The 16,000-nt window shown below is 43.4% G+C and overlaps 1 protein-coding gene across 5 annotated transcripts in view; it reads right to left on the bottom strand.

Moving 5' to 3' along the window:
* Nucleotides 1-16,000, bottom strand: part of MAP4K3 (mitogen-activated protein kinase kinase kinase kinase 3) — a 317,828-nt gene that overhangs the window by 38,065 nt on the left and 263,763 nt on the right. For all 5 annotated transcript variants that reach the window (XM_088477406.1, XM_088477407.1, XM_088477408.1 and 2 more), the window contains 6 exons: nucleotides 15,868-15,992; nucleotides 15,024-15,065; nucleotides 8,123-8,207; nucleotides 6,741-6,820; nucleotides 6,486-6,546; nucleotides 2,308-2,425 (listed from right to left, as the gene is read on the bottom strand). In XM_088477406.1, the coding sequence (XP_088333532.1) occupies nucleotides 2,308-2,425; nucleotides 6,486-6,546; nucleotides 6,741-6,820; nucleotides 8,123-8,207; nucleotides 15,024-15,065; nucleotides 15,868-15,992 (511 nt within the window). The remainder of the gene's footprint in view (nucleotides 1-2,307; nucleotides 2,426-6,485; nucleotides 6,547-6,740; nucleotides 6,821-8,122; nucleotides 8,208-15,023; nucleotides 15,066-15,867; nucleotides 15,993-16,000) is intronic.

The raw sequence follows: 16,000 nt of genomic DNA, 5'->3' as shown, positions 1-16,000 counted from the left end.
AGGTGTGATGGGGCAGTGTGAGATGTGGGGGGAGTGAGCTGCACGGTAAGCAGTGAGGTGTGATGGGGCAGTGTGAGATGTAAGGGGGAGTGAGCTGCACAGTAAGCAGTGAGGTGTGATGGGGCAGTGTGAGATGTAAGGGGGAGTGAGCTGCGCGGTAAGCAGTGTGGTGTGATGGGGCAGTGTGAGATGTGGGGGGAGTGAGCTGCACGGTAAGCAGTAAGGTGTGATGGGGCAGTGTGAGATATGGGGGGAGTGAGCTGTGCGGTAAGCAGTGAGGTGTGATGGGACAGTGTGAGCTGTGAGGAGGGGAGATTGAGGTGTTATGAGGCAGTATGAGCTGTGAGGTGAAGTCAACTGTTGGGTGAGCAGTGACATGTGATGGGGTAGTCTGAGCGTTTGGGGCGGGGGAAATAGTGAGGTGAGGTGAGATGGGGCAGTTTGAGCTGTGTAGGGGGGTGAGTGAGCTGCAGGGTGAGCAGTGAGGCGTTATGGGTGCAATGAAACAACTTTTGAAGTGGCAATCAGGGAATATGAAGGGAGCGGGCAATCAGAGATATAGAAGTAGGCGGCAGTTAGAGAGCTACACTCCCTCATCACTGGTTAGTCCCCCACATTAGTAGTCACACCCCTGCAACATTAGTCACATCCCCTGCAGTAAAACACAATAGGCTCTTCATAAATTTGAGCTGGAGGTCCATGAGGGCATGACACTAAATCTTGCTATAGAAAGTATAGTCTAATTTCTGCAGTGATCCATGAATGGGTGTGTCTAGTTCTAGTAGGAACTCCTTCACTCTGCCCAACATCACCCCCTTCCTGTACACGTTGTTGCTCCTCAAAAAAGTGCCATCTTGCGCTCTATCCTATATACTCCATTGCAATATGTACACTTAAGACTCTCCACTGGTCAAAGCTGCTTTTTGCATTGCGGAGTGGCCATCATGGTGGACAAAACAACACTACTGGTAACGATGACTTATGTCAAACCTGTCATAAATTACATTATTTTTACTCTTTCAGAAAAGATTTGAGTATAAATATTTCTGAAAACTCGTGGCAGTAACAAAAATTACATTCTCAATTAAATATTTCAAGTGGACCCATAACCAGTCCACAGAGGAGGTCATTTATGTTCCAAACATATGAGTCCACTGTGCACTGTGATTTGCTGAGAAGGAGCAGCCACAGAGAAATTAAAGTTAGCACATGCTAAGATTTGGAAGACTTCTGTTCTTTTAGTGGGACCCACATTGTCCCTCCTTATTTAAATGCATACTCAAAGCAATATTAAAATAAGCTTCATACTATCAAAACTGATATCTGTAAGAGAGACCCTATGTTCTCACACTGGGTGGGATGCATCAACACTGAAAATGCGATCACACCTAATAAAATGATGTTTACAGAGGTTTGACCGCATTTCCCATATGCACCTTTCAGGAGCTTATACCCGTTAGGCAATGCCATTTATAGATGTGGTGGTCTAATAGACACCTATGGACTTCTGATCAGAGTTTTCCACGAGAGGGATCCAAAAAGATCCCTCCCAGGGTGCTCTGTGGCTCATGAACCCGGAAGTCTCCACACCACAAAGAATAGATTTTATAGGGAGAGCTGTCCATGGCTTAAATCTTGCTGCATATGTCGTTACTAAACAGCGCTATGCATTTAAATGATATATTCCTTAAAATGTAATAACCTAGTTATCACATGTGTAGCAGTACCAAATAACAGTACTAAAGTTAGTCGTATACAAAATCTCACACTGTACAGGAACAAAGCTAAAAATGTTAGTTTCTAAAGTACACTGTTTTCCTTATGCTGGCATGTGGGTACAACACATCAGGTGCATCATTTCTAAGCTTGGGGTAGGTCTAAGGCTTGGAAAACAAATTTTGGGGTCAATTGTGGAGTTTTGTGATAACTGTCACGTGTAACATTTTTGCGTGTGTTTGTACAGGAGTATTACACTCACACGGATTCATAATGTGGGCCTCAACAAGCGCGGGTTGTTGGTCAGCCCACACAGTAATAGGAAAGTCTATTAGCTCTGCCCTGCAATACTAACATTAGATCTGGCGCTTTCTGGACCAGTAGCAGCCTGCATGCTGTGTAACACTAGGTCTAATAGCTTTAGTGGCAGGGGAGTTCTGACCTGGACCTCTGTCATTGTGGCTCCCACCACTCAGGGAATTCTTGGTAATTAGAACCTGAAACTCTGACTTGCTATGCTGAATCTACAGACATGAAGGAAATTGGAAATCAGTCTTGAGTATACATACAAGGAGAGAATTTCACACCCACCTGGGCAGTATTCTGTCAGGGAGCTTGTGAGCTGGAATAGCAACTGGCAGTTTCTGCATTTGTCTTGCATAATCAAACAGGCCAGGGAGATTGTGTGAATACAGCTGGGAAGCTTTACCTGCAGGTACCAGAAAAACAGTATCCTGGTGTTAGTTAGAATGTTTGGCCAGTACTGGCAACCTTATGTAAAGAGCTGGGCAATTCTGTTATACATCTTGTAAATACACAATGCATATGTCTTTATTCTGTCTTAACCACTTAACTAATTATTTTACCAAAACCGCTCCGAAATTGTTGTTTTTTCCCATTTTATTAAATTTAGAATATATTATTTAAAATGGATTTAAATATTTTACAGAAACAAAAAAAAGTCAAGGGGTGTCTCGCAACCCCCCCATCTCCATAGGCCCCCATTGTAATGGTACCTCCCAACCCCGTTTGACAATAAAACAGCCAGTGGCACTATGGGGTCTATGTACTAAGCCATGAAAAGAGATAAAGTAGATGGAAATAAAGTACTGACCAATCAGCTGCTGTCACTTTACAAACACAGGGGGAGATGTATTATAGCAGCATGGATTGTGCAGCTATAACTCTTCCTGCTTTGCCTCTTTACCGAGATGAAGCAGGAATCTGTCCCGATGAGATGTAAGAACATCTCATCTACTGGAATGGGGAACTAAAAACTCCCCTCTCCAGCGATCCCTGCCAGAGCACACAGCGCTGTGTATCACCAGTCTAGTGTTATGTGCTGTGTATCACCAGCCTAGTGTTATGTGCTGTGTATCACCAGCCTACGGTTATGTGCTGTGTATCACCAGCCTAGTGCTTTGTGCTGAGTATCACCAGCCTATGTTATGTGCTGTGTATCACCAGCCTAGTGTTAGGTGCTGTGTATCACCAGCCTAGTGTTATGTGCTGTGTATCACCAGCCTAGTGTTAGGTGCTGTGTATCACCAGCCTAGTGTTAGGTGCTGTGTATCACCAGCCTATGTTATGTGCTGTGTATCACCAGCCTATGTTATGTGCTGTGTATCACCAGCCTAGTGTTATGTGCTGTGTATCACCAGCCTAGTGTTATGTGCTGTGTATCACCAGCCTAGTGTTATGTGCTGTGTATCACCAGCCTAGTGTTATGTGCTGTGTATCACAAGCCTAGTGTTATGTGCTGTGTATCACAAGCCTAGTGTTATGTGCTGTGTATCACCAGCCTAGTGTTAGGTGCTGTGTATCACCAGCCTAGTGTTAGGTGCTGTGTATCACCAGCCTAGTGTTATGTGCTGTGTATCACCAGCCTAGGGTTATGTGCTGTGTATCACAAGCCTAGGGTTAGGTGCTGTGTATTATCAGCCTAGTGTTAGGTGCTGTGTATTATCAGCCTAGTGTTATGTGCTGTGTATCACCAGCCTACGGTTATGTGATGTGTATCACAGCCTAGTGCTTTGTGCTGAGTATCACCAGCCTATGTTAATGTGCTGTGTATCACCAGCCTAGTGTTATGTGCTGTGTATCACCAGCCTAGTGTTATGTGCTGTGTATCACCAGCCTAGTGTTATGTGCTGTGTATCACCAGCCTAGTGCTTTGTGCTGAGTATCACCAGCCTATGTTAATGTGCTGTGTATCACCAGCCTAGTGTTATGTGCTGTGTATCACCAGCCTAGTGTTATGTGCTGTGTATCACCAGCCTAGTGTTATGTGCTGTGTATCACCAGCCTAGTGTTATGTGCTGTATATCACCAGCCTAGTGTTATGTGCTGTGTATCACCAGCCTAGTGTTATGCGTGGCTTCACTGGGCATGTGTGAGATCTCGCAAACAGCGCAAGATCTCACGTGCAGCCCAGCAGCACCCGCATTGAGGGCCAGTGCTGTCCCTGTTGCGGTGATAGGACTTCGATAGCTGCAGTCTTTAAAGTGACAGATAGGAACTGATTGGTTGGTACTTTATCTCTCCTATGTCCTTAGTGTCATTATCCCCCCACCCCTCTAGTTGTGATAGATCCCCAGTGGCATTATCCCCACTTTCAAAAGTGTTGCTAGACCCCCATTTAAATATATGTGTAAATTAAAAATACAGTATGTTTAATCCACCCCCCTCCTCACAGGGCCACTAATTCTTATCTATCCCCCCATCCTGCAGAGTGCAGCGGAGCATGGGGCAGGAGGGACTGATCATCAAACAGTGGTCGGGAGGGACCTTAATTCTCCTCCGTGCACTTTAGTGTCTGGAGCATGTGCAGAGTGTCGTTCGCACAGCATTCTGTGGCGCGATTTTGGCAGTGTTGTCAGCGGTCACAGACCACAACATCACTGCCAGGGACTGGAGCAAGTACAGGAAATCCGTTCTACACATGTGCAGAAATAATTTTTCATTCAAAGCCGGGGGATGACGCAGATGCGACAGTGTAAGCAAAATCCCAGCTGGCTGCGGTCATATCCCATGCAACCATGCCAGTTAAGTGGTTAAAAAGTGGATTCAAATGTAGTGACATCTCATGGCATTCATCTGCCTCCAAAAGCCTAACCACATTTTTTGGAGCCAGATCCAAATACTGGATACTGAGGGTTGAACTTTGTTGATCCAAATACTAGATACTGGGGGTCAAACTTTGTTGTGCGTGAGGCAGAGACTTAGGCCCTCATTCAGAGCCGTACGCTCTGAATGAGGGCCGGGCTCCATTTTCATGGAGCGTCCTCCTGGACGCTCGTATAGCTGTGGGTCACCACCCACAGGCTATACGAGCGTGCTTTGTGATGGCCGAGACCATCGCGACCATCGAAATTGCGAGCCGGAGCCTGCGGTTGAGGTTTTCAACCGCAAGCTCCGGAGTGATTTTGGCTCTATCAGAGCCAAAATCACTCCCACTGACATCACTAGTGATGTCAGTGGGCCGGCTTCTGACGGGAGGCGTTCCCGTGGGAACGCCCCCGTCAGGGAGGCACGCCCCCGGCACGCCCACCAAAGGGGGCGTGCTGTCAATCAACATTGACAGCACGCCCCCTTTGATCGGACACAACGAGCGAAGGACTTTCATTCGCTCGTCGCGTCAGGCGCATGCGCACGACGGAGCTCCCTCCGTCGTGCGCATGCTCAGTGCATAACATCGACCCACTTGCGAGCGGACAGCCGCTCGCGAGTGGGTCTGAATCAGGCCCTTAGTGCCATATTCAATTAGCTGAGAAAAGCCGAGCCGCTGTTTTAGCCACCGTTGCGCGTTTTTAGGCGATACTTTTTTCCTGCGTGCTCCCGCTTATCTCCGCATTCAATTCCAAAAGACGTGAAAAGGCAAACAGGCGAAATCGGCGGAAAGCGAAACTGCCGAAAAGTCCCTAAGACTTTGGGGAAATCAGTCTGTACCCTAGACAAAGCTGCACTAACATTAGAAATCAATATAGAAGTGTTCTAATAGCCCTAATAAAAGTGTTTTGTGTTCTTAAAGTGTCTGTTATATGCTTATATGCATAAGTGCTGAAAAATGATAGAAAGCTATTTCTTCTGGGAAAAATAAGTACAGAGATAAAATTTGGGGTACATGTAAATGGGTACTAGTATATTTTGATGTCTCTAAAGTGAAGATTTAAAAATTGGAAAAATACACCTGCTGCAGCCTCGTGCAATCCCAAAAACACCTGTCCCATCCATATAGCCCCCCAAAGTACCAGGCCCCCCACTTTTTACACATTTTCCTAAAAATTTTTTCATTTTCACCCCAAAATTTTTTACAAGTTTTTTTGGACTGATTAGTCATTAGGTGTGGGGGGGGGGGGGGGTCCAAAGGGTTCTGAACCAAATCCCCACATTTGCACCCCAAAATAGAAATTTTGCACTTCCAATTCGCCTGCCTACACATATAGAGAACTTTTTGCCTGTTTTTTTTTCCGCTTAGGCAAAAACTCCTGGAATTGAACACGGAGATAAGTTGAAAACAAGTGAATAGAATAAATCTACGAAATTTTTTCTCCAAATGACACATTTTGCGGCTGATTGAATACGGCCCTAAAGCGGACTTGCTCCATTAGAATATATTGAGCACTTGCAGTAACTTCTACCTTGTAGCATCAATATTACCAACAGCATTTTACAAATATATCTCTAGTCAGCGAGGGCCACAGTCTGATAGCACTGTCTTGTGTGCCAAAGTTGTTAGTTCACCAATGGTAAGAAGGTGCATTACATACCGGATATAGAGAGGAGGCAGTTGTTCATCACATACATCCATGTACATCTTCGCGGGAAAAGCTAAAGGAGAAAAGATCAGAATATTACTACCCAGCAAAGTCTGCAGTGATGTCTCATCCTATAATGGTACAGCATCAGAATATTCATTTTGCCAACCGGAGGTCCTGCACTCTATTGGCTACAGCGCACCTTACTATATGAAATATACTATATACGAGCTTAGAGGTTGAGAGTGTCCGAGCAGGAGAGCGCACCTGTTCCATCGATGTTTCATGTAGTTCATTCAGATTCAAGGTATAGATTCCTTCCTCAGCACCAAATATTAGATATTGATCTGAAAGTCAGCAAGAAGAACCCAGTTTTACTTCCTATACACACTGTACAGTATACACATATTCATAAAGATTTACTGAGTTTTCATATAAAGAGACAGACACGCAATGATCTGAGAAGCTTTCCATATGTTTTTTCTCCCCTTTAAGTGTGTTTATGGACTATGTAAGCAAAAAAGTCCCATTAATTGCTATTATATAATATGACAGATGCCTAGCACCAATCACAGAAACTAATACCAAGGTAAATACATTGTCAATAAGGGATGTAGTCGTCATCCCACGGTCACAATCCCGACCGCTGACATCTGTACGGTAAGTATTAGGGTTAGGGGTAAGGTTAGGCACTAGGGGAAGGGTAAGGGGTTGATGAACATCGGAACATAATCTGGATAGCTGATGACTGCACTAAATACCCCGTGGGGGGTGGTCTCCCTGCCTGAGCGCCGTATTTTTTATGATTTGAGTAAACCGATGCGCTGCCAAATCAGACATGTGCCTGACTGACATTGGGCACTTTTAGTACAACATATTTATCTGGATTTCCAAGTAGGTAAATGAAGTACAGTGACATTTTCTATACATATATCTTCATAAATTTACTTGAGAAATATACAGAATGGGGAACTAAAAAAAATGTGTGTAAGTGCCTTCCATAATCTTCTGTTATTCCCTTAAACTGTTCATTATGCATGTTGTCATGTCACTTGTAGCGATTGCTGAAAGCTATGATCTATTGGCTTTGTAAATAAGGTTATAAGTACCATACTTCTTATTGTACTAACAGATAAAACTCAAACCTAGAGTTGTTATGATGACTGTAGGTCAAATTATATTGGAAAAAATATTAAAATAAGTAAATGTTTCATTTGAGGCGTGTTCATTTACACTTTAAATCCCAACACAAACATGACTTAAACATTACACTTTCTCGGCCCAGGAAAAATGATATGAAAAGGGGCCTGTTCAAGTCTATATAAAAACACCCTGAAAATATTCCCAATGGGTACCTGTGCTGCCATCCAAGAGAATATAATATAGAATATTCCTGCTTTCATTGCACTTAGTAATGCTTGGATGTGTGTTCCATAAATACTTATTATTGCTTTTATTATAATGTATTTATGAAATAGAGCCTATACCCTAGTTCCTGCCAGTTTGTGTAGGGCTGTAAACATGGATTACACTAATACTTTGGATCAGCCCGTGTCATGTACTTGCACTAAGTAAGCTGTATATGGTGACCATAGCAAATACTGAGAGTATGTGACAGTGCCAGATAGGAGATGATTGATGCATCTTACCTCTTGTTTCTGGATTTATCCATGATGTTGCACAATGAATTTTCAAGGGACATCCATTAAATACTTTTGAAAAACATGCACCCATCTGTGGAGAAAACCAAGTGCCAAATGCTTAATGATCGTATCTTAAATAAATGTACAGTTACAGTGGCATAGACTGAAAGGGCTTTGGTTATGCATGTACTTGTTAAACCAATAATGACAACATGCAATAGGTGTAAACTCTAGATTAATTAAAGCCATTACTTTTGTTTTGCATTATCTGTATAAAAATAGACAATGCATTAGTTTGGTGCTGGCTTTACTAAAATGCTTTACTTTTTATCTCCTATAATAATAATTGCTAACTGAATGTCCTGTGATTTGCAGAAGGACCTGGGGGCGCGTGCATGATGAGGTCATGAATGCAGCCCCGATTCAGCTTTGAAACCCTGCAAGTGGGCCTAAGTTTCGGAGTAAGACGGGGATGGCTGCAGGAGATGGCACAGGCTGAAGTGAGGCATAGGGGCAGCGTTTCCTAAAGTAGGACGGGCACTGCTGTGGCTATTTTGTGAACAGGGAGAAGTGAGGTGTTACTGAAATTAGATAATCGTAAAGGGGTAAAGAGGTGGAGTTCCCTGCTGTGCATAGGGACAGAAAGGGTGTTTATATGTAAAAAAGAACTCAAAACTTTTGTACCAGATCAGAGTTTGCAGTTTTTAAGTCTAGTTCTATAGATTCAATGGGGAAAATTTGCAACTGTACGTGGCACATTGGCAGAGTAGTATCACCAGACGCAAAATACATACTAAACTATCAATCATAATAAAGACAGTCTCCATAGCCCCCTCTCATAATTCATATAAGACATAAAAATAGACTCATCTGAGAATAAATGTAAAGTATATGTTGTTCTTTAATGGGGGCAAAAGATTTATCAAGCCATTTAGCAATATGCTTCATGAATGACTGCAACTGTCTTACAATATAGTTTAAAAGCTTAGAAGTTGTGGTCACTACTAAGTACATGCCTGGCAGCTATAAAATCACAGGGAATTAGTGCAGAGTGAGTACTATGCTGATTCGGCTGTATTAGAGATGGTTTCTGTTAGTAGTTCAATGTTGCGCACACTATAAATAGTTTACACCGTGAGTGCAATAGGGAGGTAAGTGTCTATGACCAGATACATGTTACTGTTGCTGAATGAAAGGCACTTTGGGGCTGGCTCTGAGTCGCGAGCTGCTGCAACCGCATTAGCGTAAGTAGCTGTAGATGCTTCTGGACTATATACTAATATGGTGGGTGCAGATATTCTGTCTGAGTATGGACTCCGATGTGCGTGATGAAGTAACTGTGTACGCAACCAGTTCAGTGACACTCCCATAACACACCCGTAGGATGGACCATCTCGGTGTGCCTGGATAACCATCTCCCAGTCACTGCCTAAGAACACCCAGCACATTTCCAATACATTCCTGATACTGTGCGTCTCAATCACACCTGCGCCTCAGCGTAATGCATGCTCCGGAAGAGTATTTAGGGTCTCTTGAGCAGTAGCAGCAAATAGTTCAACTCTCTGAACATGGGCATTGCGTGCGACTAAGAATGAGGCCCTCAGAGCTCTGCTTACAGACGGAAAATTGTATGTTTTCCTATACTGCTTTATTGTAGAGTTATTTAAAGCCTCTCTGCATCGGCTCCATAGTGTATAATCTGCTAAAGGAGAAAAGCAGAAGTCAATAAGGAGACGTGACCACAACGTCACAGCAGGGTCCTGATCTCCCCAGGCAGCGTGAGATGATATTCACTACATAAAGCGGAGGAGTGTAGGGGGAGAGTTTGCAATAAATCTAACAAACCAGAAGCTATAATGGTGTTTCAATGGAATACTAATATGATAATGTACAACTGCATTATTACAGATGATAACATTGTCTTATGAGTACTAAACGTGGCTTTTCACATGAACTAAACTCCGTGATAAATCTTCTCCTTCCCTTGTGCCCTCTGCCTGTAAGTTTAGGCGCGGCTTTCTGTGTGGCAGCTTTCATTAACATTCGGCTCTGGAGAAATGAAAGAAGCACTAAACGATATTGGGGAGCCACCAAAGGACAGTTCTAAGAAAGAGAGTGGATTTAGTATAGGGGAAATTTAAACCGTTTAAATGTTAGTGCTGTCTCTGCCTGTGTCTAATACTTTCCATAGTACAGTCCACTACAGGTGGTGTGAAGACAACAAGGAAATCCAATTGGCAGACAATGTCCATGATGGTGGGCAAAGCACTACAGTCCTTGGCACCCTGATGCCCAAGAGCTTTCTGTCCTCCTTCTCTGTTGTTTTGTTATGAGTAACTGGCAGAACTGAATGTGTTGCTGATAGACTGTAATTAATGACTCATTCAGTACGCAGACCTCTACAATGTGGCATTGTTTGTTTCTGCTGTTCCTTGCTAAGCTGCCTTGATGAAACTTACGCACAGATGCTGCTTTTATGCAAAATATTCTTAATGGTGTATTTCAGTGAAATGAGATTTGCGATGGATGTTTCAAAACACACAACACATAAATTTGCCACATCTAATTTCAGATCTTTCCGTCTATATTCATCTTCTGCATTTCCCCATGCTCCTGTAATTGAGCAACGACAGACAGTAATTCTTCTACGTTTCCAATTTTGCTTTCAGCATGTTCCTTGTAATCAACAGGAAAAACAACTTTCATCTTGAGGTGTCAGTGGAAACAGAGACGGTAAATCAGAGGCGCCAACCGATAGCAAGCCTTTGCATTATACTGCCGATGTTTCTACTGTGACTCCGTAACGTCATGCGCTGCAAAGACTGCCTGCTCCATGTGCAAATTCAATATTTTCTTTTTAAAATACAATTTACAAGCCAACTTACATTTTGGCATAGACAGGAATGGGAGGACAATATCAATATGTTCCTATAGCTATACAGACAATACAAAATAGTATGGACAGTTCAGTCACAAGCTGGTAACCACATGTTTGTGAAGAGAGCACATAGGGCCTGATTCAGCAAGGATCGCAACTGCAATTACGCACGCAATCGTCTGATTGTTGCGTTTTGCTCATGCGTATGCATCACTGTGTGCGTGTGCGAACCAGCCACTGCGATCGGGACTGTGATCGCAGCGACTACACAAACCAATCGCAGAGTGATTGACAGGAAGTACTGTTTGTGGGAGGTGACGGGAGGGGTGGTCAGCAAAACGCAGGCGTGCCAGTGCGTTTGAATGCAGTTGCAGGGGCGTGCATAAATTAGGCACTACGATGCCATACGCAGCTCGAGTACTCAGTGCGTGCGATGAGGTTAGAAATTCCTGAGTAAGGTCAGAGGCTGCGATGGTACTCGATGTTACCGATGGTTTAGCAGTCTTGATAAGTATGTTGGATTGTGTAAGGTAAGGTGGGTGGACGTCCTTATGTTATGCTCCGACGGCATAGCGATCGCAGTGGATTAGCATATAATCTTAGTGAGACTGTGTGCATAATCGCTGTTGGATTCGCAGTTGTGATTCGTAATGAATCAGGCCCATAGTTGGTAATATGTGAGTGTACTGTACTGTGGCATTCCATAGTATTTAACATGAACACAATCTTTATCACATTTTGTCAAAAGCCAATTTACATGCCAGTATGTTCTTTGAATGTGGGAGCAAACCAGAGCAGCTGAGGAAGCCCATGCAACCACGGGGAGAACATACAAACCAGATAAGGCCCTGGTTGGAATCTAACCCATGATTCCAGCGCTGTAAGACAGCAATGCTAACCACTGTGCTACCCATATAAATCTAAAAAATTTAAATTTTCTCCCTTAAACTGCACATCATGCTAGGAAAAACTAAAACCTGCCCTGCAGAGGCCACAACAATGTGGGAATTGGACTGGGGCTAAAGGGGACCACACCCATCACATCAGTGTTTCATTTCGGGACATTACCCTCAGCCGACACATAAGGTTGCCTTCGGGCCGACTAGCTAACTGAGTGACAAAAGAGCTGAACATGAATCCTGTATCTTCACAACAGGCCCAGGTCCAACATAAATCAAAGAACATAGCCAATTAAAGTCTTAACTGTAGGTCGCAAAGTTGTTAGTAAGTGCAATCAATCTCTCATTCCAGCTATCGTGCTCGATAAGTCGCAGAGTTGTCAGTAAGTGCATCTTTCTCTCTCTATACATATATACTAGTAAAAGGACAACTCAGTCTGTCACCCCCACTCTGTGCATGCTCTGTCTGATCCCGCCCCCTCTCTGACGGTTTCTCGTCCTGTCACTAACCCCCACTCCACCTGCTGTCCCGCAGCTCATAATATCAAGTTCCCAGCTCCTCTCCTAGGTATGTCCAGGCTCCCTCACAGTGGGAGCCATTGGGCCGTTCTAAGGAATCAGTATGATTTACCGCAGGCTGCAAGGCCGGTGGTTCAAATCCCGACAGCGGCAGCCCAGCAAGGATGAAAATCCTGATTGTTAATCAAGGTAAGTATCGCTAACCTTTCTCCCCCCCTACCGTCCCTTAGGGGTGCCTAACCCCCCACTAAGTGCCTAAACCTAACCCCCCCTTCCCCGCAGCCTAACCCTAAGTCTCCCAGGGGGTTCCTCACCCTAACCTACCCCCGGGGGTGCCTCACCCTAACCCTCCCAGGGGGGCTGCCTAACCCTAAGTCTCGCCCCCCCCCCCCCCTGCAGCTGTCCGCGCCCGGTGCCCGGCTTACCTTTGATTAGGATGCCGGCCGTCGGGCTCCCGGTGCAGGTAAAATGACAGGCGTCGTGATTTCAACGCCTGTCATTAGACCCTTGCTGGGATTAGACAGTTGGGATGCCGACGGTCAGCATTCAGACCGTCAGCATCCTGACTGCATACCCCTTATTCAGGGGAGGAGATCAGCCCCTATGAATATATATAAAAGTATCTATATATATATATATATATATATATAAATTCACACATAACAGTGACTGCTGGAAATATATCTTGTTTTTCAAAAGACTGCTGTTGAACAGTTCATCTCAGTTCATGCATAGAATACACTTCTTTCTAGCACATCAAAAGCAGTGACAAGCAGGCAGAGAGGCATGCTGACTGATCACATTTTCGCAGCCAAAGGTGGATAAAAAAAGGTGTTGCAAGTGACAAGTGTCACTCCAAAGATGCTGTGGCACACTGAAATTCAGGAGCTGCCATGACAAAATCCATCCAAGGGCATCTATCTAGTGGCTTGCTATTCAATGCAATGTGTTTGTGTTAGGGTACAAAAATAATATCAACCAGAAGATGGCAGTATAACCAATATTACAGAAGAGGTTTCTTCAACAACTAAGCATCTAGCACAGTGTTGGCTAACCTTGACACTCCAGCTGTTGTGGAACTATATATCCCAACATGCCCTGCCACAGTTTTAGCATGCCCTAATAGCAAAACTGTAGCAGTGCATGCTGGGTTATGTAGTTCCATAACAGCTGGAGTGTCAAGGTTAGCCAACACTGATCTAGCACTAGTTTCTTACATTACATATCTGCACCAAGCTACAAGTGAAATACACCCCTTAACCTTAATGCAAATAAATTATAAAATAATACTGTTCTGTTATTTTGAGGTTGTACTTTCAAATTAAAATGAAACCAAATGTAAAGAAAAAAAAGTCAAACATTTAATGACAAGTCACAAACTCCAGCTGGTTTACATAACAGGAAACTGACCCACATTCACTTTTCCTGTGCTAAAGACTATACTAGAACACAGTTGCCATTTACAGCTCCAGAATGAATGCACTGCACACAATATCAGGAACTAAAAAGACAATGGGCAGGTGACTCAGCTCCCTCTTCCTAGTACATTACTATATAGACCATATACAAAGAGGCAGATCATAGTGGTTATAGACAGATTATTCTGCTTTGATTGCTACACTGCTTAACCAAAACAACCTGCTTATCCTCAGAGCAGACCGGGTGGGCTTCTCAGGGATGGGTATTTTGGGACAGTAGTAGATCAATAAAATATCATTGTTAACATTAAGTGGCTATAAACCCTATATGGCAGCGGTACCCAAAATGGGTGCTGTAGCACTCTGGAGCGCCACTGGGCACTTGCAGGAGTGCTATAGGTTGATAGTCCAGGACCAAATAAAATGATTTATGGGTAATGTGATAGGCAAAACCAGAGCTGATGGCTGCAAATGATAAAATATGTGGACAAACAGAAGTGCAACCTTGTCTACCACCATATAACTGAAGGGAGACAGGTAAGCACAACTCACATTATCTCTCTCTCCAAGTGTGTGTGTATATAATTTACACATGCATGCATAAAGAAATAGGGTCACCAATACAGTAGAAGGCAAAAGGAGTAATATTTAATGTTTGTACAGTTTATTAATATTTTGTCCCAAGCATCTGTGAGGAGGTTTAGGTTACTCATGACTGTTCGTCTCACCGACATAAAAAATGTCAACAGTAAAGTTAATAACCAGAAATCTCTATACTTTGTTACCAATGTATAATCACACAATCACTGCAGTTACATTAGTAAATTTTACATAAGTGCATAGTTTAAACAGGATGTAGTAATTCCACCTACATCCGGGGTGCCGGCTGTTGAAATCCCAGATCACTGGGGGGGAGGGGGGGGGGTTAGGCACCAAGTGGGGAGGTTTAGGTTTCGGCACCAAGCAGAGGGTTAAGATGGGGGTGGGGGTGGGGGGTGTTTACCGTAAGGATGCAGGAACAGAGAGTTAGGGTGAGAAGGGGGGAGGGTTATCATACTCACAGAGCCCTGGTCGGTATACTGAGCATTGGGATGCCGCTGTCGGTCTTTGGACAGCTGGCATCCCGACTGCCGGTATGTCATACCCAGCCCGTTTAAACCATTCCATTATTGTTATTTTGGCAAGATACTTACGTGCACTTTAGGCGTAGGTGGCAGTCCATTACTTATTGCCTTCTAAAGAAAAAAAAGATTACAATCATACGTGAGCTTCCTGCTTAGGAGATTTGATATATAAAATTGTTTATCTTATTAGCATCACAGACAAATATTTTCAGACTATTCCCTAAAACTGCTGAGGGGGCGCTGGAATTAGAAAATATGATTGTATTGAAAGTTTTGTAGATGCTGTGATAAAAAAACAAGTGAACACCAGATAATGAAGTTTGAAAAACAATTAAAAACAGGTCTATGCTGAGAGTAAGCTACGTATTTACACTTTGTCTTTAATTCTGTTAACATTCTTTGTTCTAAGAACACTTATTTTGTTTCCCGAATATCATATTGGTTAGTGTGCTGCATCCCTGAAGATGTCAACATATTTCTGGGACTTATACTGAGATGATATGACCAGCAGATTGAGTACATGATCAACATAAATACAGGTATGCCAAGCTTTACAGAACATGTACAGAAATAAATGTGCTTAGTAAACTACAATTATGACGTGAGTGCCAAGGAGAAAACATGTAACCAAAAACCACCTCGTCCAAAGAGCTTACAATATAATGTAAAGTACATTAGTCTTCTTATTTTTTAACAACAAATAAGTGCAAAGCATTATGTATAAGGGGAACAAGTTGCTAGTAAAGAAAGGTTGTACATGCACAAAGTCACTCATCAACATGGTTACTTGGACGGAGGAGGCTGGATTATGTTCGACATGTCTGTCAATGTCGTCAGTTACAGGTTTGGCAGTTAAAGTCAAATTCTAAAGACTATATTACATTCTAAAGTAAGTTTTGACAACTGGACTTACCGGCACATCTTTCTTTTCTTTTCGTGTAGGCACACTTAGTGACTTTGTAGTACGAATATCTACCTGTTGTGGAAGTGACGAAGTGTCCCGCTCCCCATTCACTGGTATTGAACCTAGTCCATTACCTGTGGGG

The sequence above is a fragment of the Taudactylus pleione genome, unplaced genomic scaffold (genome assembly GCF_031769625.1).
Source record: "Taudactylus pleione unplaced genomic scaffold, aTauple2 ptg000201l, whole genome shotgun sequence".
NCBI lineage: Eukaryota > Metazoa > Chordata > Amphibia > Anura > Myobatrachidae > Taudactylus > Taudactylus pleione.
The sequence above is the reverse complement of the archived record's forward strand: the minus strand, read 5'-3'. Positions and strand labels throughout refer to the sequence as shown.